General features: G+C 44.9%; 1 protein-coding gene across 1 annotated transcript; it reads right to left on the bottom strand.

Annotated features, from left to right (window-relative positions):
• Positions 1 to 762: 762 nt before the first annotated feature.
• Positions 763 to 27548, bottom strand: STC1 (stanniocalcin 1). The gene is made up of 4 exons (XM_083589272.1): positions 27226 to 27548; positions 20619 to 20761; positions 16922 to 17133; positions 763 to 7873 (listed from the first exon to the last, which is right to left on the bottom strand). The coding sequence occupies exons 1-4, from the start codon at positions 27341 to 27343 to the stop codon at positions 7603 to 7605; spliced, it is 744 nt and encodes a 247-aa protein (XP_083445398.1). The 5' UTR covers positions 27344 to 27548; the 3' UTR covers positions 763 to 7602.
• Between the last annotated feature and the right edge of the window lies 1 nt (position 27549).

Raw genomic sequence — 27549 nt, 5'->3', positions numbered from 1 at the left:
ATTATTATTATTATTACTACTACTATTGAATAGGATGCCCCTATTTCCATCAGAGAAATGTTGGAAGGTACAAGAATACATAGCAGAGCTTCACTGGGATGATTTAAACAATGGGCAGCTCAGGTGTTCTGTTGGTGGTGAGTAGCTCTGCTGCCAAAACTGTCTTCCAGTCGTCGTCCTTCTATAGTGGGCCGCCAAGAGAGGGAATGGAAAGGGCTTTTGAATTTGCCTCTTGGGGCGTCACATACTGCCTTACCTGTGCAGGACTAGGATCAGACTGTCACTATTTTCAAGTGGGATTCAGTCACAACCTGGTAACTTTAGGCTGCACAGTTATAGTCTAATGGGAGGTCTTGTGCAACAAACTTGCTTCGCCAAAATACTTTTGGTGATAAGGAAGTGATGGGGAAATGCACCAGCAAGTGTGGGATTAACACTTGCTTTGATGCAACATCATCTGTCCTCCATGCAAACAAATCAGAGTAAATTCTTATTAAACAGCCAACACCATTTGATCTCCTTGCAAACAAAGACTCAACAGACACGTCGTCTGGAAGTGATGGTGGTTCCTGGTAGAGATCCAGATTCAGCCATAAATTCTTGGTAGCTGCCTGATGGTCCTGATGGTCTGGATCGTGGCCCTGGACATATCCTGATTCAGCCAGGGCTGCTAGTCTATTTTGCTGACATTCAAAGGATGATCTGAGCTGAAGTTTAAGTGAAAACCTTTTTTTTTTTTTTGGCAAAAAAGAAGACAGACACTTAGCATGGGATAGTTTTTTTTATTTTTCTCTCAGAAGGAATCCACCATAGGTTTTATAATGTTACTCATCCTTTAATTATAAAAATAAGCAGAGAAAATAACTTGCATCTTTTCTTGTTGCTGCGATAGATTTCAAATCTTTATAATGAACATATGGAGTTATTTTTTCTTTTTCTTTTTTTAAAAAATGCAATTTAATAAATAAATAATGACATATACCAGATATGCTCACTGTTTATTCCAGTACTTGGCAAAAAAAAAATTAAATTATAAATACATACTTAAATTTATATATCTATATATGTATGGAAATGACACAAATTATCTAAAGTGCAGGGCGGGGAAAATCACAATTAAATCATGCAAATCTTATTCTTTTAAGATAAGCCAACTGCCATCTTGGAGTGGGACTCTTCAGTTTATAAGGCCAAACATATTTAAGAATTAGATGAATGAAATTCAGTCATATTTTACATTGGGTGATTACTATTTCCCATCAAAACTCTACAGATTTATTCCAGAGCTGTGTTCTTGATTTGCCATAGACCCATTTTTGTTGTTAAGGCTATCCTGGGCAGTTAACTATCAGTGAAAGGCATTTAAAGTGCAATCCTAGACATGTCTACTCAGAAGTAAGCCCCAGTGACTTCAGCAGCACATGTTCCTAGCCAAGGCTGCAATCCTACAGATGTTGACCTGGGACTATGACCCAATGGATTCAGTGGGCTTTCTTCTGAGTGGACCTATGTGTCCAGGACAGCAGCCTTAGGAGTATCTCAAACAACGTTGATGCCCTAAATGAAAATCAATTGCGCCTGTGCCTGTCGTTAGCCCTGCATCTTATTGTATGAGGTGTGGAACTATTTCTTCAGCAGAGTCCAGGAGAGGGGACAGTTTGTGTTCTCTCATGTAACAGTTATCCCAGTTGAAAACCCCTTTCTTGTTCTTTACTAGTGAATGGAAGAGCAGGGGTGGGTGGGTGGGGGCTGCAGTTAGGAAAGCTTAAACCATATTACCTCAAGAAGCTGATAATAGGGAAAATTGTGTTATTCCTCTCAGTAGATTTTGCTGATTAGTCTGGAGTCTTTGGAATCCCTCTGCCCCAGGCAAATGCATGTTCTGCCTACACCATCACATGGTGGCCTTCAGATGTTGCTGGCTTATAACTCCCTTCACTGTTGGCTGGGAGCTGATGTTCTGCAACATCTGGAGGGCACCATGTTGGCTACCACTGGCCTATGGGGTGGGACCACGCTTAGCTTCTGTTATTGGTGGACCTGCAGCAGGGCGCACCCTTCAAGAAAGAAATCTCACCCCTTCATTAAACTAAATAGCAAGAGTCATGGGCTTTGGCGGAGCAAGAATTCTGTGATGGCTAAATTCCATGAATCAAAACATATGGGCATGAGGGGGGTTATGGCAACTGTGGAAAAGCTGAAATGTAAAGCAAGATCCTATAATATGGCATGATACTCTTGCAAAAGAGATTGTTAACCCCCCCTCCCAGTCAAGCATACATTTGAGATCTGGGCTATTCAGACTTCCACACTGATGGCCTTTATTGAGTGAATATAAACTTCAAGATTTGTTCCACAGGGTGCTAAGTACTGCTCAAGATCAGACATTCTAGAACCCAAAATCCCCCTCACAAAGATTAATTTTCAAGCATGTTAGAAAGGGTGCAATTCTGCAAAATAGGAATCTAGCTCACCTTAAAAGTGTCAAGATTATATTCCACAGCATCCCATCTAGACTGAGCTTGACTGCATAATACAGAGTGCAGAAATGCCTAACCGTCTGCAATTTCTTTTCACTGCCTATAATCCTGTAACAGCACTTTCTGGGATACATACTGTATATGGTAAATAAAGTCAGCAAAGACTGAAGTGCTGCCCCTGGCTTGAAACATATTAGCTGTAAGTTGCTGTTTAAAGGCTTCATGGTAAATATTCTATTGCTTTGTATATTTTTCCACGAGAAGTGTACTTTTGAAACGTTCTCTGCCCTCCTTAACCAATTTACAAATTGGCTATAGCACCCCCAACTGAGCACGCTTGGAATGCACAGGTCTCTCTTGATTTTGACTGCATGAGCAAAATAGTTTCTCATCTTTGAACTAAATGCACATTAGAAAGAGCAGGAAAAGTTTGAATCTTATTGGGAAAGTACAATATCTCCGGATGCTTCCTTCAAACTTTGAAAGCATGCATGTTTGAAAAACTCAGATATACAGGGGAGTTGTAAGGTCTGGTCCAGATAAGCAGCTCATCACAGGATAGAAAACAACAACATTTGCACGATGAAAACTAGCCTTCTCTTTGACACATTCGTTTTCTGGATTCAAACACACTTTATGGGAACAGTTTCACTGGCTCTGGTATCAGCAGACAGCATTCCTGGGCAGCTGCTGAGGATCCACCTATGGGTGGCTGTGCAAAGTACTCACTATTTACATTTCTAAATCATTGGGGGGGGGGGCTATTACAGAGTGCGGTGCTGCTGCTGCTGCCTACTCTCGGTAGCAAGGTTTGTATATAAGGGAGGCTCATAAGATGGCTGGGCAGCTCGAACCTGAAGCTAGCCTTGGATTTTACTGGTTGCTGTAAAGGAGTCTGTTGACATTTCACAGACTGCAGAAGTAATAGATGCACAGCAGACACAGCTGGCATGGTGCCACCCAGACCTTTTGGACTACAACTGACTACTAGCCATGCTGGCTGGGGCTGATGGGAGTTGTAGTCTACAGCATCTGGAGGCTGCCATGCTGGCTATGCCTGGTGTACAGAGTCAAGGTACTTTTAGACACACCATGCAGGGTTTGGTTTCTGAAGTCATTCCTTCCTAGCCAGTGCTTCAGAGGTTTTCTTCCATTTAGCCATACATACAAGCCATCTGGCAATGATCAAAGCAACTATCTTGCCCAGTCACAGTTGTTTCAACAGCTTGGTGTCTTTAGAACTGGACTTTTCCCATTGTTTAATTAATATTTATTGAATTTATATTCCGCCCTATACACAGAGGTCTCAGGGCGGTTCACAGAACTGCAGTGTGATTGTAAACATGCATTTCTTAGAAGTAAATCCTACTAAGTACAATAGGGCTGACACCCTTTCGTAGGCCAAAGAATAGGAATCTGTGGTCCTCCAGGTGATGTTGATCTCCAGCTGCCATCAGCCCCAGTCAGAATGGCCAGTGGCCAGGCATGATGGGAGTTGTAGTCCAATGAAATCTGGAAGGCCAGAGGTTCCCCCATCACACTCACAGGCAGTGTGCTTGGGACTGCAGCTTCATTCTTGCTCAGTGGTTCCTAAATAGTATCCATGGTGCAACAGTGGAGCCCTTCATGTTCCCCCTGCCTTCTCCACCCCTGATTTTTCCATGTTGAATGGCATGATCCAAAAGGCGATTGGAAGTGAATTTTGCTGAATGCACTTAGAAGCCTCCCATCATAACGCAAGGCTCCAGATCATAACGACAGCAACCAGTGGAGGCTGTTGCTCCATTTGGGTAAATGGAGCACTGCTCCACCAACCTCTGTCTGCCCCCAGCCAGCCCTCGCCTGTCTGCCTTCTTACTTACAACCAATCCATGGCATGGCCCTGGCTGTAAGATCCTTCTTCCTTAGTCTCATTATTGCCCCTTGCAGAACTCAGCCTGGAGAAGGATGGGAATAAGACTAGAATTAGTTGGCTCTGCCTGTCAAGGGCTCAGGCGCCACCTGCTGTTGGCTCCCTGGCTTCTACCCCACAAGTCATAATGGGCCCCAGCCACTACTGACTCCAGGTCTGGAGGGGGCAGAACTGGCATGCATGCCTCCACTTAGCGTGGGGAGAGATAATTTAAGAATGCCTGAAGAGGACTTTAGAACCAAGAATATTTAGTTTTATCCAACAAGTGCCATTATTTCAATGCAGGCGGTGTTTAATGCTACCAGTGCCCGGGGGGGGGGGGGGGAGCGGAGGAAAAAAAAATCAAGGTACAAGATTAAAATGCATGCTATAAAGGTATTCTGTTCTGCATTTAAAAGCAGGCTCCTCTGGAAATTACGGTATGTACAGTACATGAGTTCTACTATTTATAGCACAGAACAAGTCTTGAAACTCTGTTCTCAAAACAACTGCCTTTTGCTTAAGATTCTTTTTAAAGCTTTGAATTAAGATACAGTACATAAGGATATTTGCTTGCTTTTGAAGCAGTGCAAGAGGTATGCAACTCCCACAGTCACGGCTGACCACAGACAAAGTACCCTAATAGAAATAAGGGCCTAGTGGTCACTGAGGTGGCAGACCTGTTGGCTGCACTATACCACTTCAAGCTGCAGGTATGGGGGTCCCATGGCTGAATGTACCTCTGTCTTTAAAAATACAGCCACCAACTAATCCACCCCCTACCAAGAATCAGAGTTGGAAGGAACCTTTTGCTCTGTGCACGATCTGCCATACAGGTTCCCTTACAGATGCGCATCCGGCCTCTGCTAAAATACCTTTTGTGAAGGAGACCCCATCAGTTCCTGAGGGAGTCCACTCCATTGCCCAAGAGCGCCTACTGCAAGCGCATCAAAGGGTTTCAGCCATGCCAGGCACAAACTTTCCATGAGTGGTACAGTCCAGACACAGATTTAAGCTCCCGCCCCCACCAACACACACATGAAAACAACACCAGGGACTATTTTGTACCACTGCTATGATCTATAGCAGGGGTAGGGACTCTGTGGCCTGCAAGCTGTTGCTGAACTTGGATCAGTTCCAACCTGCTTGATCAATGACCAGGGATGATGGGTGTAATCCAACATCTGGAGGGCCACAGGGTCCCCATCTCCATGACCTGGACAACTTGCAACACACCATTGATCTATGGCCGTCCTAGAACTGAGCATACATGACCTTCCAACATTTTCCTCCATGTTTGGTGGCAATGAAATTGATAGAGACTATTTCACTGTATATTCCCCATTGGAAGGAGGAAATCTGTAACACGAGGATGGAGGAAGCCACAGCCCCTCTCATTAGACTCCAAATCCCATCATCCAAACCATTGGCCACACTGGCTGGGGCTGATGGGAGTTGGAGTCTAACAATATCTGGACAGAGGTTCCTGAGCTGTGCTATACCCATTTGCTGGGAGAGAGACATGCCATTAGTAGGGGTGGGGCAACATGGCTTCTTACATTTCCCTTAAGGTTTCCCTCCTCCTCTGCTGCTAAAAGTAGCAACAGCAACAACTGCAGTAGTGGCAGCCAATCTGCTATTTTACATCGCCACAAAGCTCCAGAGCTAGTTCTGGTAAAGAAAAAAAATGGCAGCTGAAACAAGGAGAAGAAAAAAAAAAGGTGGGAAAGATTTGGCAAAATGACCCCTTTTCCCAGTGTGGTGATTGGGAAAACAAAGTACTCAGAATCTCTCCATTCCTCCCCCCTTCTGAAAAACTTTGGCTGCCCTATTATAGATAAACCTGTTTTTAGTGACCTTCATTCAGCTGGTGTGTGCAGGTGTGGCCAAGAGCAACTGTTGCAGTGGGGTTCTCTCTGTGGCAGGGGTGGGAACCTGTGGTCCTAAAGGTGCATTTAGACTATAACTCCCACCATCCCCAGCTGGCTGGAGCTGATGTGAGCTGGAACCCAATAACTTATGGAGGATCACAGGTGCCCCCCCTTTTCTTGCTTTAGGGTCAACACAGTGCAAAAAATCAGTTTTGGTATAAATCAGGCATTTAAGGGATCTTCAAGCTTGAGAAAATTAAGAGCACAACACTGAGACCATAAGCCCAGATACGACAACCCTATTTGGCCTTGGCCAGCACCATTCATAAGGAGACTTCCCAGCTGACCTCTATAGACTGTGCAACTGCTGTAGTTTTGACTCGCCACCATCTGCCAACTTAGTTCAGCAGAATTTAGCCTTCAACAATTGACTTCATTCCCTCCCTGCACAAACTGCAATGGCGTTTGAGCTACAGTACAGTGATAGTTTGGTGTTTGCTGAAGAAGTGATGTTAACATTGCTTTCAAGAAAAGCCCAAATTCATTGGATTTCTTTATGGGAAGGTGAGTGGAAAGAAAAGAAGGCATTTCCATTTCAGGAATTAAGGGATCCCCTCCCCAACCAGAAATCCCAGGTCCATATAGCTTGTCTGAAGACAGCGAAAGAAAATAAATCCTCGCCATACCCTACCCCTCACCCAAAAGCCCACCTGTTTTCCAGGGGCCGGTCTATACATTCATTTCAAACATATGATACATTTCCTGGGACTATACCACTTCAAAATGCAGATAAGGGGATTGTATTTCCTGGCAGAGATGAGCAGGGAACATTCACAACCCCTTGTCAATGAAAAGCCATGGGGTCAATGGAGATGGTCCTAGAACAGCTTTTTGAGATATGCTAGTTGTTGTTTTTAAGTGTGTTAAATCTAAGGGCTGTCCTACCCAGAGCAGACACATTGAAACCAATGGACACCTTAATTTCAGTGGGGCTACACTGAGGAGAACTTTGGTGGATACAAGCAATTGTGCATTAAATTTGCATCTCTCCTATCTGCACAATGAAGCAGCTCAGTCCTAGGAGGAATATACCACATGTCGTTATTTGTTTTGAATGTGTAGATTAGCTCAGTGTTCCTTAAAATCAATTACAGTAAATTTCTGGTGTTTATTAATGCTAAAGGAAAAGAAGAAGTAAATTTCCTACTTTGGTAGAGCTTGGATTCCCTACACCAGCCTTCACCAAATTAGTGCTCTCCAGCTGTTTTGAACTACAACACCCAAGAGCTGAGGTCCAAAACATCTGGGGGGAAACCAGGTTGGTGAAGGCTGCCCTACACTTCCACCCTCTCAAGGAATGTTACACACTCTCTGAGGAAGAACGTTTCATGTGGGACTGAACAGGCCCCTCCCCCCGCAGATTTCGGAAATAGATTTTTAGCTTCTGAGGCTCAGTGATACGTCTCCGATTGAAGTCTGCTCTCGGATGGATTTGGGCACAATGATCTGTCTGCAGGAGGTGGAAAAGGCTGGCCATGTTCGGACCGATTTTTGCCATCAAACTGTCCTTTATGGTCGCCACCGTCTCTTCATCACATTCCAGTAAGCTTCTCACGAGCTTGTTGTAATACCTGTGTTAAGATCAGACAGTTAGTTGTTCATATTTCCTCCCACCAATACAATTAAAGCATTTGTGCAGCATTTCGGACCACACCAAAGAACTTCACATGCATTATTTCACCACCACCACCACCACCACCATATATTACTTATACCCTGTCCGTCTGGCTGGGTTTCCCCAGTCACTCTGGGCGGCTTTCAACAGGAGATTAAAAATACATTAAAACATCAGTCATTAAAAACTTCCCTAAACAGGGCTGCCTTCAGATGTCTTCTAAACATCAGATAGTTGTTTATTTCCTTGACATCTGATGGGAGGGTGTTACACAGGGCAGGAGCCATTACCTAGAAGGCCCTTTGCCTGGTTCCCTGTAACTTTGCTTCTTGCAGTGAGAGAACTACCAGAAGGCCGTTGGTACTGGACCTCAGTGTCCAGGCCGAACAATGGGGTTGTAGATGCTCCGTTAGGTATACTGGGCCGAGGACATTTGGGGCTTTAAAGGTCAGCACCAACACTTTGAATTGTGCTCAAAAACGTACTGGGAACCAATGTAGGCCTTTCAAGACCGGTGTTATGTGGTCTCGGCAGCTGCTCCCAGTCACCAGTCTAGCTGCCGCATTCTGGATTAGTTGGAGTTTCTGGGTCACCTTCAAAGGTAGCCCCACGGAGAGTGCATTGCAGTAGTCTAAGCGGGAGACAACCAGAGCGTGCACCACTCTGATGAGACAGTCCGCGGGCAGAGAGGGTCTCATCCTGTGTACCAGATGGAGCTGGCAGACAGCTGCCCTAGACACAGAATTGACCTGCACCTCCATGTACAGCTGGAAGTCCAAAATGACTCCCAGGCTGCGCACCTGGTCCTTCAGGGGCACAGTTGCCCCATTCAGGACCAGGGAGTCCCCCACACCTGCCTGCCCCCTGCCCCCCCAAAACAGTACTTCTGTCTTGTCAGGATTCAACCTCAATCCGTTAGCCACTATCCATCCTCCAGCCACTCACACAGGACCTTCAATAAAACGTTTACAAGCACCCTGCCACAAACTTCAGTATCAGAGCCAGAGCTTTTTTTTTAAGCTGGAACTCAGTTCTAACACCTCTCAGGTGGGCATCATTGCCATAATAAGAGAAGAGAGGAGGTGCTCAGGATGAGCTCCAGCCCTTCTTGTTATAGAAAAACAGGACTGATCAGGGCCTAACTAAGGACTCTCCCACTCTTCCGCTTGTCCTGCTACTTCCCTCCAGGAAAACCAACGGTTTACGGCTGAATTGGACCAAAAGGTGATCAGTTTTTCTGGGGGTTTGATGTTTCTTCCGATTCAGTGGTAAAGAGTTTGTGTTTTCCAGGGAAAAGATGCAAGGCAAACACAAAACTGCCCAGACCCATACCTAAGAAGCACGGGACAAGTGGAAAACTGCTTGGGTCCATGCAAAAGTGTGGCTGAGCCCTCACATCACTATAATTGTGTGGCTTGTAGCCATGTGAGAGGATTTTTTTTTTAAATGAATCCTAGATGGAAGGCAATTTTGATTTCAAGCATAAGACACAGAAGGGGTAGGTTTAACCATTTGCACCCCAGCCACAACCCTAATGGAAATCCCCCCTCTTTGTGCTGCAATTAGCAACAGAGTTCGCAACTCAGGCTCTCAGCTACTATATGACACTAGCTTCTCAATGCAAAGGTCTCTTGGTTCCTCAAAGGATTCCATCCATTCTCCAGCGCTGCCCAGTTTTCTCAGAGAATGGGCCATTTCTAACATAGCTCCCCATCTGCAGAATGCTCTCATGAGGTGGCCTTTTGCATTCCCTGTGTCCCTAACTAGAACCTAGCTAACTAGGAATGTCTTACATGCAGTTGTCATTGAAATGCGGAGCCAAACTAGACACAACCCCACCCATGCAATTAGAAACCACAGTGCCACCCTCATGTATGCCTTTTTGAGAAGCAATTTCAGGTGCAGGGCACATCAGGACCATGGCATACAGGCGGTGGTAACTGGCCCATTGGGATTAGTAAGGCACAAGGCAGGAAGACCAACAGCTGTTGAAGCCAATGGCAGGTGAAGCTGGAGGCACTAATAGACAGAGCTAACTAATTCTGGCTTTGCCCCCATCCATCTCCCTGCTGACTTCTGCAAGGGCAAAACACAGACTAGAGGAGGAAGACGAGGAGGAAGGTGATAGGCTTTGTAGCCCCCTGGGCTGGAGGGAAGGCAGGTGGCAGCTGGCTGAGGTTGGTGGGGCAGTGCTCCTTAGAGCAGCTTTGCTCCTTTGCCCCTTGTGAAGTCCTGATTCAGATGCCTGCTATCTGCACTCTGGGTGGGAGGAGGGAGGCTCCATGATTATATTTGGCTTTAATGTTGATATCATTTTTGTAAGTTGGTTTGCAGAAGTTTGTGAAAAGGTGAGCAATAAATACAATAAATGACAAACGTGATTTAAGAAAGCTATTGTTGCAGTTGCTAGTTGCATGAATAGGGCAACATCCGGTTTGGTCCATGGCTGCAATACACAGGGGCCAGTTTCCCAAGAGGCAGTCCCATGCATCTGAACGACAGAACGACATTGGTGAAGCTAATCTTGGGCATCATCTTTCCTCCCACCAGCCCAACCTCTGCAGACTCCAGCCACTGGGGGGTGGGGGTGGGGGGAACTGCTTCATGGAACTCGTGGAGTCTGCTTCCAAAGAGCCAGACAGTGGAGTTTTAAGAATCTGAACTATTCTGTCCTGCCCTACAATAACTGCTCCAGAAATGCAAGACATCTTTCATTTAGAGAAAGGAGGTTTTCACACACGATACTAAGAACCTCTTTTAAGCATGGAATGAATCAATTCTGAATTAACTAAAAAAAGAAAGTAACTTTTAAATGAAATTAATGCTCTGGTCAATGTGACTTTTTCATTCAGTTACATACACAGGAAATAAATGCAAGAGAACACTTGAGAGTTCATGCAACTGGTCAATTCAAGAATGCTCTTGCTGCATTTTTGAGCTGAGGAGTGGCTGCTGGAAGCTGAAACAGATGACAGAAGTCCAGATTTTACTCAATCGTAGTCAATAAGAGGCTGATGCAGTGCAGTGGCTTAAGAGGACCTTGAGTTTAACACCTTGCTCAGTAGTCACAAGGGATGGGTGAATTTGTCAATTTTGATTTCTCTCAGTTCTCCAGTCTTAAGTTTACTTCTCCACATTTTCACATCAGTTTTTTTTAATTACAAAGTCCTCATGAAAATTTATGTTAATTTCTCCTAAAACACATTTTTATATGTAGTTTTGACTAATGTACACATTCTTGCAAGTACCCCCCCCCCACTATTAATTCACAATCCTAGTATATGGATTTTTGCAAAAGTTGGTTGGAGATCTCAAAATTCAGATAAGTGTGAATTTTGAAGGATTCACCTTTAACCATGTACTGAAATGAATTTCTCCTCTGCCCCTACCATCAAGGCCTGATGAACACTTTGAGGACCTGAAAGCACCACAGAAATGCTAACAATTAATAGTTATCTGCACCCAATGATTCTTTTGTGCTTTCCTTTGTTCTGTGACCCCCACAAATGATAGAGTAGTCCTATGCATTTAGTCTTGCTATTCCAATGATCCTCTCAGAGAGGGAGAAGATCTATCAAGAATTCAGCATGTGGGTTTCCCCCCCTGCTATTACTTTTTGCACAGGCAGCTCCAGCTTAAACATGGACTTTGAAATAGGAGTGCACGCCAAGGTGAGACTTTCATTAGCTGACAGCAGCTTGGAGGCTCTGTCCCTTCTTGTTCCAATGGTCAGGGATGATGGGAGTTGTAGTCCAGCATTATCTGGAAAGTCTTGTGTTCTCCACCCCTGGAGAAAAATCTCCTAAGCCGGTCCTGACATTTGGGCACCTTATACTTAAGGCAGGAAATAGTTTAATAAATAATAAATAAAAAAATACTGGTTCTGGGAGTGAATCCAGATTACTGGAATCTATGGTTTCTTTATCCAAGGGTCCAGCGGTGTGTTTGGTGAATTTCTTGCATGGGGTTTCAGGCTCATTTCCCAGATGCCATTACTGAAGAGAGAGATTCATCCCCTAGAAAGACTGTGGCGATTTTCTACATACTTTGCTGGAAAAGGACCCTATTCTAAAACCTGATGGCTTGACAGATAAAAGGATTCAACTTCCAAACTGAAAACAGCTTCTCCTGGATTCACTTTCAATAGTCTGACAAAGCAAACCACATGTGACTCTAAAAAAGCCTTAAAGCAGTGATGGGGAACCTGCAGCCCTCCACATGCTGGTGGACTGCAGCATCCCTCCCTCCCAGCCAGGGGCGAAACACTTGCTTTGCACATGAAAGGCCCAGGGCTTGATTCCTGTCATTTTCAGTTAAGAAGGATCAGGTGGCAAATGATGGGAAAGATCTAGATTCGTCTTGCCTAAGATACATAAATTTCCAGGTTGCACAAAACAATTTTATATCTCTCTGCTATGTCAAGATGAAAATGCAGATTAGCTACTCAGTTGCTAGATTTTGCACTGCCATGATGGATATTTGTTGAAGGATGGTTTGCGCCACAAACGAGGCCCAAAATGCAAGACCTGTGCTCCTTCATGCTCCCTCCCTTAACAGTTTGTCCTTGTTTTTATCTTTTTAAGTTATGTATGATATAATCATCTTTTAACTACTAGTTTTTTATCCCTTACCTGTTTAAGTCTTATGTGTTCAGTTTATCCGTATGTTTTATCTTATGCTTGTCTGTGACTGAAATAAAGTTTGATACTGATACTTAGAAGACATCTGAAGGCAGCCCTGTATAGGGAAGTTTTTAATGTTTGGTGTCTTACTGTGTTTAAATTTGTTGGAAGTCACCCAGAGTGGCTGGGGCAACCCAGTCAGATGGGTGGGGTATAAATAATAAAAGTATTATTGTTGTTGTTAAATTTATATATTGCCCTTCAGTTGAGGATGACAGGGCAGTTTGCAATATAAAGAATGGAAAGCTTAAATTGTGAATAAAATTAATATGAGACAGCAAGAGCCATGGTGAAATGAAGATCCACAGTGAGAAAGCTATTTGCAACTTCTGAGGGAACATTCTTAGAAGAACTAGAGAACAGGTGATGGGTAGGGAGACAGGACCCTGAATTCCAACACCCAAATGCTCTTGAGCAATAGATAAATTGGACAGAGCAAGAGCTATTCCAGCTTATTATCAAGATAATGACAGAATGATTTGTTTACTTGAAGCAAGCCATAAGACAAAAGCCACCCCTAAAAGCTGTCTTTTGCAACCAATACCTATATAATGTAATAGCTTTGCAATAACTATATATAATACCTGCATATATAAGACAGGAGTGGGGAACCTGTGGCCCTCCAGATGGTGTTGATGAAGTTGTCCTACCATCCATGACCTTGCTGGCTGGGGCTGAGGGTCAGTTTGCACTGCAGCTCTAAAAACCAGCTGCAGACTACCAAGCGATGGGTAATGTGACAGAGCAGATCTAGCCATTAAACAGAGCTCTTCCTAACTTTAGTGGGTGCTCCTGATTGCTGCTTTGCAGATATAGCTTGCATTCCATGAATGTGATAGCGTGTTTGACCCATAGGGTCTCAATTTTTAGAAAATGATTATAATCCCAGACCTATGAATGGCTAAGAACTCTGTAGAGAATGCATGGTGAAATTGCCAAAACTAGGAAAAAAAGTTCACATGGTCAACACGACATAGAACCTTTGAACCCTGCAGGTCTTTGCCTGCCTTCTTTCATAGCTAGCTAAACCAGAGTGAATTGGTTTGTGCAAGTGTAACCAGTTCTGCCACTTCTATGAATCCCAGAATTTAAGAATTTGTTTACCTCGGTGCAGGACTGACATCCCACTCAATCTTCTCACCGATAATCTACACCTCTAGCTATGCCAATACACTTTACTTACTGGCACACCCTATCAACTCACCTTATGCATGCACCCCAAACGGAGGGTGTGCATAGCTCAGAGCACCGGCCTTGCATGCAGGAGGTCCCAGGTTCAATCCCACCCCAAAAGTTCTAAGACAACAAGGCTTAAAACAGCAGTGCTTTGAGGGCAGGAGCTTGTGGTGGAAGAATAGGACACCCCCTACCCCAAATATTTGCCCTTATCACATTTGGGAAGGCAGGTGAAAAATAGAGGTTTACTTCATTTACTTACAATTTACAATTTTCTTCCATACCACCCGCTGACTTAACACAAGTTCTCTGGGAGGTTTATCAGTAACAAGTGGAAACTATAAATATTTCCACAGTACATATCTAAAGCTCTCTCCAACAGACCATTAAGCCTGGAGTCTTATATTACTTAACAGCACTACTGGTTGAGTAGTAGATCCTGCTGCCCAGATCCCCGAAGAACTGCTGCCAGTTGGAGGCGGCCAGAGACAGTGAGCCTGTGGTCCTCTGGAGTGGTTGGACTCAAAGTCCCAACAGGAAGTATGGTCAAAGGCCAGAAATTACAGGAGTTGCAGCCCAACAATATCTAGTTCACATTGTCATCTGAGTCATGTGAGGCAGTAAAGGTACTGAATTGGTGCTTTGATATGCTAATGGGCTGGATGAGGGCCAAGAAACCAATTCCTGGATATGGGAAAAAGGGCTGTGCTTCCCTTGAAGGAATAGGTACATAGTTTGAGGGTGCTTGAGGACCAGATGGCTTCAGTGGCAAGGAGAGTCCTTTCCAAGCTTCAGCTGGTTCACCAGCTACAAATATTCCTGGCAGGGCTGCAGTGGCCCATGCTGTGGTCAGCTACTGTTTGAATGACTGCCATGCACTGCAGACAACCCAGAAGTTTCACTGAGTCAATAAAGCACGTGACAGAGGTTTGACAGGTACCACCAGGAGAGATATCACACTGATTCCTTAAACAACTGCCCTGGCTGCCCATCCACTTCTAAGCTCAATTTAAGGTGTTGCTGCTTACTTTTAAAGTCCCAAATAGTTTAGGGCCTGAATACCTGAAGAAGTGCCCCTGCTATAACCAATTGCCTGTGCTTTCTGATCAGCAGGTTTGGTTGATGATGACATGGGACAGAGTCTTCTTCGTGGTTGTTGGACTCTGATTCCAACTCCATCAGCCCTAGCCAGCACAGCCAATGGTCAGGGAAGATTGGAGTTGTAGGCTAGGAACCTCTAGAACAGCCTTTCTCAACCTTGGGTCCCCAGATGTTTTTGGCCTACAACTTCCATCATCTCTGACCACTGGTCCTGTGAGCAAGGGATCATGGGAGTTGTAGGCCAAAACATCTGGGGACCCAAGGTTGAGAACCAATGCTCTAGAAGGTCATACACTACCCTCCCTTGCCTTACAGCAGGGGGTGGGCTACCTCAGGTCGGGGGGGTGTAGCCTTCTGGACCTCTCTACTGGCCATTGAAATTCATCCCAGGCCATGCCCCTTATCCCCAGGTCACAGTCCGCACTTGACCTGCCTGACACCCTTCTTGAGTGTTTGTCTGACTGGATTGTGCCCCTGGACTCTGATAAGGCTGATACAGAGGGTGTGTGACTTCTCTGTGCAGAAACTAGCCTGCTGTACAAGAATGAATATTAGTTGATCCACCTGCTTTTGCCTGCAGCCTTTTGCCTGAGAATCTTTTCCGCCCCCGTACAGGTGTGTACGGAACTGACATTGTTGTCATTTCAGCATTAAGGAAACATGTACCTGTGTACCTAGGATGGAGGTGAGTAACTTTGGGCTCTCCAGGTGCTATTGGACTCCAACACCCATCAACCCCAACCAGTACATTCAACAGTCAAGACCCTTCATGTGAAGGGCCAAAGGTTCCTCACTCCTGTCCGAGGACTTTCAGGTTTCTAAATGAGTGACTGTTTCAGACTTCTGTGCCATGTTTAGAGGCCCCCTGCTGCCATTTAAGCTTTGCTAATGGCAGTTTTATGCTGCACCCCACCATGGTATCAGCAATGATAAAAATAAGGGCTGTAAGTTTTTAAAACAAATAACTTGTGAAGGGAACAAGCCTTCCCCCTTCCTGAAGCAGACAGTACAGTAGAGCGGCCAGGCCTGAAATCATACAAGGCAACGGTTCAGCAAAGAAGGCCTTGCTTGAGATCAAATTGTGAAATAGGAGTCTTTTAAAAACGTTTTAGCCTAGTACACATACCCACATGCCAATCTTTTCTTTCCCATTTCAGATACCATTCAAGACTAACCACGGAAAAGGTGCCCTGACCTTTTAATGACCTCCTGTTTGACTGCAGTGCCATCTATTTCATGCTTAGCTTCTGCTGGGGACAGCTGAGAAAGCAGGATTGCTTCAGGAAAACTTGTGTCAATTTACTAGCTGGGAAATTCTGTTGGCTTTGTTTCCAGCAGCATGAAGGACTACCCCCCCCCCTTCAGTCACTTGAGCTCTGCAGGTTGGAAGAGGCCCTGCGGCTTCTTACTCCCCCCACTGCATAAATTGCTGCCTCCCTATCTACATTCTCACAATTTTAGCAGGATTAAGACAATCACATAAAGACCATGAGCTCACAGGACATTGCCTTACACCAAGTCAGCAAGACAGCAGTGAAGAGCTGCAGCCATTTCATTTCAGAATGACAGCCACACTGGTCCATAAAACTCACTGCCATTCACTCTGACTGACAGCATTTCTGAACAGGCACTTTTCTTTGCCCTACCTGGATATGCTGGGGGCTGAGCCTGGGGCCTCTGCATACACAGCAGATGCTCTGCCACTGAACATCCTCAACTTATTGTGGAACAGCTTTAGTTCATTACGACATTTGCATCTTGCCTTTCCCTTCAGGAGTTCCAGTGGTGGACCTGGTCCTCTTTCCACACCAAACTTTACCATCACAATCAACTCAACTTGAACCAGAGTGAGCACCAACTTTTGGAGGGTCTATGAGCAATGCACCGACTAGTGAGCCAACCGCTAAAGCAAGTCCACTCTTGCCAGCGGAACCCCTGGCATGTGGCAGGTGCCCAGCTATGTTAACCCTCATCCCTGGCCATGACTTGAACATGCTTTTTCAAGAAGTGTACTCATGTCTTTTATAGTGCACAAACAAGCCTACCTGTTTGAGAAGTGGTTTGGAAGCTGGACGACTTCTGTGATCGCTTCTGGGTTCTTTTTTGCAATGCCGCAGATGTCCAGCTTGCTGTAACATTCCTCCTGCACCTCAGAAATCATTCGCTGGAATGTGGAGCACCTCCGAATGGCAAGGAACACTTTCGAGGTGATGCCGTTTGCAATGCACTTCAAGCTCTCCTTCACAAAGGCTTTCCCCTGCCAATTGATTGTTAGGGTGTAAGTGACCAGGTTAAAAGAACAGGAGTATGAATCTTTACTGTATATACTATGCTTTTGCCACATGTAATTAATGATCCTCAAGTGGGAACCTCAGTTAGCAATGGGCGAAAGTTGATTTTAGTTTCTCATTTTTCCAGGTCTCCACATTTCCAGTTCAAGAGGTTTTGTTTTTTTAAGTTCTCATAAAAATTCAGAAGCATTTTAGTGCTAATTTCTCCCTATGTGTCTGTTTTTACAACTATATGCATTTTTGCACATATTGCTTTCCTGGAGAACTGCACTGCAAAATTCAGAGAAGTGGTAATTTTAAAATTACAGCAGAGTTTCTGTTTGCATTTTATTTTGGGAAGTAAAAGTTAGGTAGATTTGCCTTTAAATGCAAACTAGACTGAATTTCTCCTCTACCCCTGCCAGTGGGGATGACTCCATTTCAGCATTCTAGACACCCAGCAATGCCTTCTCCCAAGATACTCCATTCCCCTCCTGTTCTCCTCCCAAATTCACTAGTTCTCCCCCCTTTTTGGTTCGCCCTATATAATTTTTTTAAAAAATGTACTTTTGCCAACTTGCGTTTTTCCCTAAGCCTGCTGTTCATGGGTGGTGCTGTTTTGGCTGCTGAAGGAGAATTCAGAAAACCAAATTCACCCTTAGCATGTATATCGGTAACTGCAACTAAAGCTTCAGTACATACAAAGCTTACTTGGCAACGCTGAGGGCTCATGTACACTTCCATTTTCCTGTGGCAAAGCCTGCAGTTTAGCATGGAATCGGAACAAACAGCAATTGGGTTTCTTTTGTGGGTTGCTGTTTGTTATGATTTAGCACTAAATCGCAGGTTTCCTGGGAGAAAGCAGAAAGGGAAAGGCAAAACCACTCAGACCTGTGCCTAGAAAGCCTGGGACAAGTGGAAAAACTCCCAGACTTGTGCTTTTTAGGGACTAGCAGAAGAGGGGGTGCAGTAGGGTGGGGACGTAACAAGGCATAATGGGGTGGGGCAGGCTTACACACACTCCGCTGACCCACATGGGGGCCCAGAATTGCAACCCACACACAAATTGGGGATTGCCTGTAAAAAGAAAAGACCACACCATTGAAGCAAAATTAGTGTAAGTGGCTTCCTACATTTTGATCTTTTTGTTAATTTTTTTACCTGCCATTTATCAGCAAGTTCCAGGGTAGGTTACAACAATTTAAAAGTAAATATTAAAAGCAGTTAAAATGGTCATAGGAATAGGATGCATGCTGAGAACACACACCAGCAGGTGTCCAAGGCCAGGGTAAAGCGAGATGCCTTAAGCATACAATGAAAACTGTATAACGATGGTGCCACACCCATCTCTGTGAGGAGGGAGTTCCACAACTTAGGGGCTGCCACAGAGAAGGCCCTCTCCTGGACTTCACCCCCCCCGTGAATGTCTGAGGGTGGAGGAGTTACCAAGAGAGCCCCCCACTTCAGCTGATCATATCACCTGAAAGCAATGAGGCAGTCTCTCCGAAAGTTGGGACCTTTTAAGACTTTAAACACCTCAAGGAAAGGAACTGGCAGCCAAAACAGCTGTTTCAGAATAGGGGCTATGCAAGTTCCAGAGGCATCCCCCTTCAGTAATCTTCTACCCCGCAGATATAGATGCTTTGCATATGAAATCCCATCTGACTGGGATGGCAAGAAAGCCTGCAGCTCTCTAAGCATTGCTAGACTACGGCTCCCATCAGCCCTGACCACTGGCCAAGCTGACTTTTTCTGGGGTGGCGGGTGGCAATGAAATCCAACAATATCTGGTAGGCCATAGTCTCCTGCCATGGTCCCTACTTTAGATACTCTGCTACTCAGTGATGCTTAAAGCAAAAAATAAATAAATGAAAAATAAATCCACCGTTAGTAAAAAACAAACACACCCACACCCTATAATAATGAACTTTAAAATTTGCCAGTTTGCTGTTCTTATTTACTGGCATCTTAAAATCTCCAGCCTAAGGAAAGCCACTCCACCTTGTCCAATGGTAGGAATGGCCAGGGCTCTACACTTGGTGGGTTAGGTGCCAAGTTTCTACTTCCTAGCCTCCTGGGAAATAGAAGTCGCAAGTCATGTCAGGCTGATCTGGCACTGCACATCTCCCTGCCAGCTCCCACAGTAGGAGTGGCTGTGTGAAAAGAACATTTGTTTCCTCTTGAAAGGGAAGCTTGATTCTCCACCCCACAAGACATCCTCTGCCAAGCCTTCACACACAGTGAGTGGAAAATGTACTGTCATAGAACGGACCCCTAGTCCCAACCCACCACTTGAATGTATCCGCTGTGTTAATAATTTTTTTAAACAACAACAACAACAACAACTGAATAAACTGTCTCTGGGTACAAGTTATCACATATTTGCAGCAAATAAAGCAGCTACTTAAAATATAGGTGCTTCAGGGACAAAGGACAATTCAGAAGCTCTTCATGCAACCAGCAGCTTTGTTGCAGCTCAGTATCATTGATAACTGACCAGCAGTGGCCTTCCAGAACTTCAGGCTGGAGTCTTCCCTAGGTCTACCTGGAGATAACAGGGACTGAACCTTGGACTTTTGGGAAGTTATCTGCCAGTGAGCTACAACCCTTATTTGCTCAAATAGCTGGGACTCCACCAGGCTTAAGAACAAAATGGGCCATATACAAATAAAATTATTTATGTATCCCCAGTAGTGGGCCATGTTGGCTGAGGCCAAGGGAAGTTGACACCAACATCATCTAGAGGGCCAAAGGTTCCACTATCCCTGTTTTAAAGAAAACAAGACACTTCATTTTAAGAGGATACACACATGCATCACAGCAACCAGCATCTTAGAAGAAGCATTTCCTTCTGTGGAATAAGAGAATGCTTCTTTTTAAGATTGCATTTGATATCTGCAGTTGTTGTAAGACAGGGGTTGGGAAGCTCCAGCCCAAAAGCCAATTTAGGCCACTGAGGCCTCCCTGATTGGCCAGTAAGGCTGTCTCAGCCAAGCCAAGTCCACTCTCCATCAGTTGCACTATATGAAACTAGGTGAATTCTGAGAACTTATGTACAATACAATAGTATTGGTTGCAGCAGTGTCTCACCCCTGGGCATATGAGTCAAAGAAAGCTGCCTCCTACTCAGACCCCTGGCTCATATAGCTCAATAGCACCTACACCAAGGGGAACCAGTGGCCTTTCAGCTGTTGCTGGGCTACAACTCCCACCATCCCTGAACATTGACTATATTGGATGAGGCTGATAGGAGCTGGAGTCCAACAACATCTGGAGGACCAGCTGTTCTCCACCCACTGATCTGCACTGACTAGCAGAGACTCTCAAGGGTTTCAGACAGGAGACTTTCCTATCTCTAAGTGGAGATGCCTTTTGCAAGGAAAACATTGCACCACCATGGAGCCCTGGCCCTTCTCCCCCTATCCATCAGCAAGGAAGCTGCAAGGGAAAAGGGGTTAGGCTGATACTGTACCTGAGTGTCAAATTTAGCTGCACTGTAGAGAAAGGATTTGCAGATGTCATACATGCCACCTGTGTCACATGTGGAATTTTCCAGGCAGGCAAAAGCACCACACCCTACTTGGAGGGCACTATTTAAACACCGCACCACATCCGCTGCAAAAGAGAAGGGGTAGAGAGAAGGAGAGTCCATCTTAATACAGACTTCTGCCATGCCTCATGTTTCCATAGCAGCTTTCAACTCAATTGAAGGCATTTGCCAGCAATTGTTAAGTCATTGCTTTCCTCTTGGAGTGTGCATATTCTACACATCACCTTTAACAAGCACCCACAGCTAAGCCACTACACCTCAAATGCATTTCTGCTGCAAGAGTCAGCTTCCAGCACCTTGGAGAGTACATTTTCTGCATCAAGCCTTTTTTGTGTGTGAAATACACCAGGAGGACACCATCCCAGAAAGTCTTAGTGCATAATTGGACAGTTGAACCACAGGTGACAGGCACTAAACTAAGTTCCTGAAGGCACTGTTGCCTATTCATCACAAACACAGTAAGTCAGACATGCTGTATTTGGGGGTCCTCCTCTTCATTTTGGTGAAGTGGATTTCTGCCCTGAAGTCCAGCCCTCATAGCACCACTGGTTTTAGGGACTCCAAACTGGAAAGCATGACTGCCAAGAAAACAAAAGTTTCTGGTGCTTTCATTTTACAAACCAAGCCGAGAAGCCTCCACCCAGTTATGATGCCACTTTATAAACATTTGATTTGTTGCTCCCAAACTGGTACCCTCCAGCTGTTTTGGACTACAAGCCCCAGTCAGCCCACCAGTCAGGGATGATGGAAACTTTAGTTCAGGCTTGGCCAAACTTGGCCCTCCAGGTGCTTTGAGACTACAACTCCCATCACCCCTAGCTAACAGGTCCAGTGGTCAGGGATGATGGGAATTGTAGTCCCAAAACATCTGGAGGGCCAAGTTTGGCCATGCCTGATGTAGTTCAACCAAGCTGGAAAAGGCTGCATTAGATGAACCTTCCCATCTCACCCTTCCACACTAGTGCCATAGTGAGAATGGTGGAGAGGAGTTTCTGTGTTTGTGTTTGTGTGTGTCACTATTAACATAGCAAAACATTTTTATTGCAACAAGAACCATAGCACAAGTCCACTGTTTGTAGCAATGTAACCCAATTTTACAAAGCAGGAAGAAACAAGCACATAGTTACAGTCTTGCAATGTGACACAGTCTCCAACAAGCAATGGATGTCAGACTTTGGGGCTATTACAACTGCACATTCAAAATGGTTAGTATGTACAGAAACCATGTTCTGTATGTATGTACATACATATGTATGTACGTATGTATGTACACCCTTCCCAAAGTGCTAATTCCAGACATTGCTAGTTTGATATATCAGCTTACTGCCAATGCACCTAAGAAGCGTCACATTTTATTTTAACAGTTCACAGTTTAGCAGCCATTGCAATGCAAAGACAGACAGGTAGGGAGGAGGGAAAAGGCAAAGTTGGGTTGCCATGGCCACTGCAAGACAATTATGGGGTGGATGAGCAGCCAAGTGGCAGTTCATTCCAGCTGAGCTGCTTGAGTGGGTGTCGCTGTCTCACCTCTCCTTGAGAAGCAGCCAGGAAAAGGGGCAGCGTATGATGACAATTCTGAGAAAGGACACTTTGGCCCACGCAGGCTCTCACTCCAATGCAACCATCACAAATCCTTAAGTCAGGAGTGGGGAAATGCCACCCCACAGGCCTAATAAGGCCTTGCCAGGCCTCCTCATTTGCCCAAGCCACACCTACCTGCCCTAGATCTGATGTCATACATGTGGGGTGAGTAAAGACTCAACTGCACCAAAATGGGGTTTGCCAGCACTGCTTACCAGTTGACCACCAGGGCTTAAATAGCACTGTGCCTTTGCCTGCAGTTTGATTTCAACCCCTGCAGTCAAAAATAGAGGTCAATGTGACACAATGTGGTTGACAAATAGGTGACCCCACTCCCTGTCAAGCTTGGCATGAAGGGGGTGGGGATACACGGATCATGCTTACCTGCCTGCCAGATCCCATTCCTTACTCCTTATCATTCTATAATGGCTTGCTTAAGGCCACTCAATGAGTTTTGGGCTGAGTTTATGAACTATGGGCTTCATCAGTTAAAAAGACACACATGACCATTATGCTCACTGAGGGCTTGCATTTGAGTAGACATGAATGGGACTGTTGGCTTCCAACTTCATTCCAATTTTTAAACTCTGATTATGTAGCGTGAGTGTGTTTCTGCATGTATAGGAAAATGGTAATTTCCCATTCCAAGTCAACATACAGACAAGGGAGAGATTATTTGTAGAAAAAGCATTTTTGAATTATTGCTAAAATTCTGGGTGGCAAGTCAGTAAACTTTTCAAGGATAGGATGCCAAGAGGCGCAGAGGAATACCTAGCATTTTACGCACTAAAGGTGTGGCTGCAATGGATACATAATGGGCATGTTTCTATGGAATGCTTGATTGGAAAAGAGTCTCTGAACCCATGCTACAGTGCTGTGCTGTCCCTCTTCTGTTTCTGGGTAGCAATGCATGACTGTGCTAATTTTGGTTTCTCATTTTTCCAACCTTAACTTCAGTTCTCCACATTTACACATCAGTTTGAAATTAGTCAGTATTTCTTGTGCCAAGTTTCCCTATGCATATTTTAGACATGGTTTTGCTTAATAAATTCAGTTTGCAAAGCAATTTCCACCAATATATACATTTATATGCACACTGTATTAGGTACATTCTCATGCACATCACATGCTGGAGAACTGCATTGCAAAATTTGGAGAAGTGCAAATTCTGAAGGATGGCTGTACTCTAGTTTGAATAATGTTTCGGAAAGTAAGTACTGGGTAGCTTTGCCTTCATATGTAAACTGAAGTTAATTTCTCCTCCATTTGGGGGCTGTTAAGTACTAACAAATATGTATATCCTGACTAGGGCAACCTGGTTGGATGGGCAGGGGGTGTAAGTAATAAATCATTGCCCAGCTCTTTGTAAAAACCAGGATTACCTCTGAGATGCATAGAAAAATAAAAACCATCACAGAACCTAAGCCACACCTGATGGCATTCCAACTCTTACAGAACACTACAAGCTTTCCAGAATAAAGGAAGGCACCTTAACTCGCCTCCTGAAAGCATGCACCGACACAAAGTGTTGGGCATCACTTGAAGGTAATTCTGGAGGAACTGTGGCCTCATTCCTCACCTTGCCAACAATGGGCTGATGCTCCAAGGGGCCTTTGTCACTAACCTTAATGAGCAAGGGGTTCATGTAGGGAGAGGAGCTACTTTGCATATGTTGGACCCAGACTTATCTTGATGTGAATGCTCTCCCCAGAGAAGGACACATGGTGCCACCATTGCTTGCTTTTTGGCACCAGGCTGAAACATTTCCTGTATTGCAGGGGGTCCCTTGAGTCCCTTCCAACCCGAAGAGTCTATGATTCTTACTTACCCAGGCTTCCAGTTGCTAACTGAGCAGGTAGCGTTATGTTTTCTGACCCTTTAGTGCTCATCTTTTAGTGGGGTGGGAAGGATTTGTCTATTTTTGTTCAGGAGAACTTCCTAATGGATGATGCCCCATTGGACATTTCTACCTGCTTTAAATTCAGTCACCCTTAATGATGCCCCAAACCTCCCATCTAAAACAGCTGTATTATGGTATAAACTTTATAACTTAGCCTAAAGAATCACTACAGAAGGGGGTCAATTTGCACAACTATCCTTTCTGTTCCAAAATTGAACATCCCGTGCTTCTGGTGTGACACACTAAAACAGTTTAAATATAGGAAACTGCAGTCCCTTACATTTAAAAATAGATAATGCATTCTACACTCATTGCGTTGTTTGCTTTCTATGTGGAGGTGTCATGGAATTGGCAGCTGAGCGTTGAAGTGCACAGCTGGAAGAAGCATGGGGTGAGTATATACTGTAGAAAGAGGCAAATTACCATTGCCTTAGGATGCTCAGTGGCCAAGAGCAGTGGACCAGCACAACGGCTCATACCTTCATCAGCCACGTAGAGAAGTTGCTGAAGCAGCAGGATCTGACGCTTCCAAATCATGTTGGATGTTTGAATGGATGCACTGCGAACATGTCCATCTGCTTAAATAAGGACCCAATGGTGCCATCAGGAAAGGACTTTGAAACAAAAAGGCAGGGCCCCATTTGATGGGATGAGCACAGGGCTTCCAGATGCAGCAAGCTGGCTTGCCACATTTGATAGTAATTATTATTTAAATTCTCATTTGAAGGGGGCCCATAAACCCAGAGTCTAACCTTACCTTATCACTGTAAGCATTTTGGACAAATGTTTCTTTATCTTTCAACTCCAGTTTCAAAAGCTGTCACTAATACAGGCTTTCTAATCCCACTAAGTTGAGTGTAAGGCTCCAGTTAAGATTTTGCAGACAGTCACGGTGGTGAAATGGTTGAAGTGTCAGACCAAGATTGAGGTGACCCCAGCTTTAAATCTCTACTCAGCCATACAACTGACTTAGTGACCTTGGGCTAGTCATTTCTGGGCATAACCTACCGTACAGGGTTGTTGAAGGGGATGAGATGGAATGTACAGGGAGAAAATCATGTAATCCCCTTGAGCTCCTTGATGGAAAATTAGTAGAGTAATGCAGTAAATGTAGTTAAAGCCCAGTAGTTAAGCTCATGGAGGTGAGCAGAGCAGCATAAAGAACTTAGGAAGAGCCGCCAGAGTTTGTGCACAAGGCTGAACTATTTAAATATGTCAGCAGGACAATTTTCTTCCAGAAGCTGGCTGACAATCCACCAGATTTCTCCCCTGCCTGCAGGTAAATTGGTGTAACATTTTTCTCCAAGCTGAATTTCTACTCAGTCATGCAAAGGGAGATCTGTTACTTTTTGCCTGATCATGTTTCATATGTTAGGAATGACGTGCAAACCAGGACTTTTAAAAAATTGGGATGCTATTTCTCAGGGAAGCAGAGGATTTTAGACAGTAGTTCTAGAAACCTAGTGAAAAAGCTCGTTAATTTCTAGTCAAGTGTAGCATCTTGCCGTGGGTACCTTTTAAATGAGAACACTGCATGTTTCAATGCTAACTTATATGCAAGGAAAAACAACTATTTGATAAGACAAAGCTCTCTGCAAACCATCCCTAACTATCCTCAGAAATAAATACCCTGTGTGTGGGGGTGGGGGTTATTATTTGTTACTAAGTTTTGCATTTTTGTGTTTTTATATTGCAAACTGCCCTGTGATCTTTGGATGAAGGGTGGCATAGAAATTTAATAAATGAATGAATGAATGAAACAATTCATTTTATAACAATATGTTTCCATAGATTCAGGTTATAACTTGGCACTTAGCATGTTTAATATGTATTAGGGCTCTTATTGTTTTAGGCACAGTGGAATAACTGAGACCCTTTGTTTCTATAGCAACCAAGTACAAATGGAAATTGAACAAATACCCTAGAACTGTGCTGCAGAGTCTTGCAGATCTGAAATAGCAGCCTCTCTTGGCAAGTGTCAGATCAGAGGAGTATAAATGTCTTTATTTTAAATGGGTGCAAGTGATGCCTGCCAGCGCTGGAAGCATAAGCAGCAGCCAACAACTTAGCCTTTTCAAAAGTGGTTAGCTTTAGGTAAGTCAGCAAAACATATACAGCCCATTTCTCAAATGGAACTAACTTGTTTTAAGACTGTGTATTGGTAACAGGCAACATGAGAATTCCTGATTTGACTGTAGAGCAAGGGAGAATTAAAAGTTAGAAGCCAGAAAGGGAAGGTGTAGATTTTCAGATGTAGGTACTTACATGGGGTACTCTGTTCCCGGTACAGCTATTAAGGCTCCATACACACCATCCACTTAGAACACATGCAAAGCACATCACCCCCAAAGAATCCTAGGAACTGTCGTTTTCCCCTCACAGAGCTACAGTTCCCAGTACCCCGAACAAAGTACGGTTCTCAGGATTCTTTTTTCGGGGGGAGGGCAGGGAGAACGCCTTAAGTATATGGTGCATACACAGCCACACACCATCTTTCTATTTCCAGAGTAGTAGGTTAGCTCTGTTAATCTGCTGCAGCAACATCACGAAAAGTCTCGGGGCACCTTGAAGACCAGCCAATTTAATTCTAGCAGAAGCTGTTTTGGGGGCGGGGCGCAATTCATCAGAGGCATGAAGTGTTCGCTAGGGAATGGTGCTTAACTTGGAGATGGGTGAACCATTCTGCTTCAGTTCAGTTCTCCAAGAAGACTGGAGGTCTCCGCTGTGGCTGAAGCGGACGGCGCAGTGTGAACCACCTCGAGCACTACCCCGCATTTAGGATCACTACACCAGCTGCTGAAACGAGCGAGCGCTCTCCTCCCATTCATTCGGCTGTGGAACAGCGGCAGAAAGAGAGAGAGAAGCAGGAGGCATACTAACGCAGCGTAAAGTTCTCCTGCGCAAGCTCCCCTCCTGCACACAGCTCCCGTCCTTTCTTTCAGTGGGGCAGCGGCTTGCGCAGGAGAACTTCCCGCCTGCGTTTGCGGCCAAAGTGAGCCGCAATAGCTGTCTGCACGGGCTCCTGCCTGCAAAGGAGAAAGAGGGTACCTGAATTTTGCGCGGCCAGCCTGGCCTTCCTGGGGCTGAAGGAGTCATTCTGCTCCACTTCGTAAGTCGCAGCAGCAGCGGCCGCCAGCAGCAGCAGGACCGCCGACTTTCGGAGCATTCTCTGCTAAGTTTCCGCTAAGTTCTCGCTTCGGGCTTCTCTCGCTTTCTGGCCCCCTCTCGAGCTGGAGCGAAGACGCGGAGCCGGACGCAGCAGAGCGCGCGGCAGCGGACGGGGCTTGAGAAAGGAGCAACCGATGGACTGACGCGCCGAGTCCGTCAAAGCCGCTGCTCTCCGTCGCCCCTTGGACTCCCCTTCCTCCTCCT

The sequence above is a fragment of the Podarcis filfolensis genome (genome assembly GCF_964270895.1).
Source record: "Podarcis filfolensis genome assembly, chromosome: 15".
NCBI classification, from domain to species: domain Eukaryota; kingdom Metazoa; phylum Chordata; class Lepidosauria; order Squamata; family Lacertidae; genus Podarcis; species Podarcis filfolensis.
The sequence above is the reverse complement of the archived record's forward strand: the minus strand, read 5'-3'. Positions and strand labels throughout refer to the sequence as shown.

Bases quoted from the DNA above. Each gene is read 5' to 3' on its own strand.
- STC1 (XM_083589272.1), bottom strand. From the start codon at position 27,343: ATGCTCCGAAAGTCGGCGGTCCTGCTGCTGCTGGCGGCCGCTGCTGCT. The intron at 17,134-20,618 runs GTACAGTATCAG...ATCAATTGGCAG, and splicing joins CAGCTAAATTTGACACTCAG to GGGAAAGCCTTTGTGAAGGA. The intron at 7,874-16,921 runs GTAGGCTTGTTT...ATCTTAACACAG, and splicing joins CCAAACCACTTCTCAAACAG to GTATTACAACAAGCTCGTGA.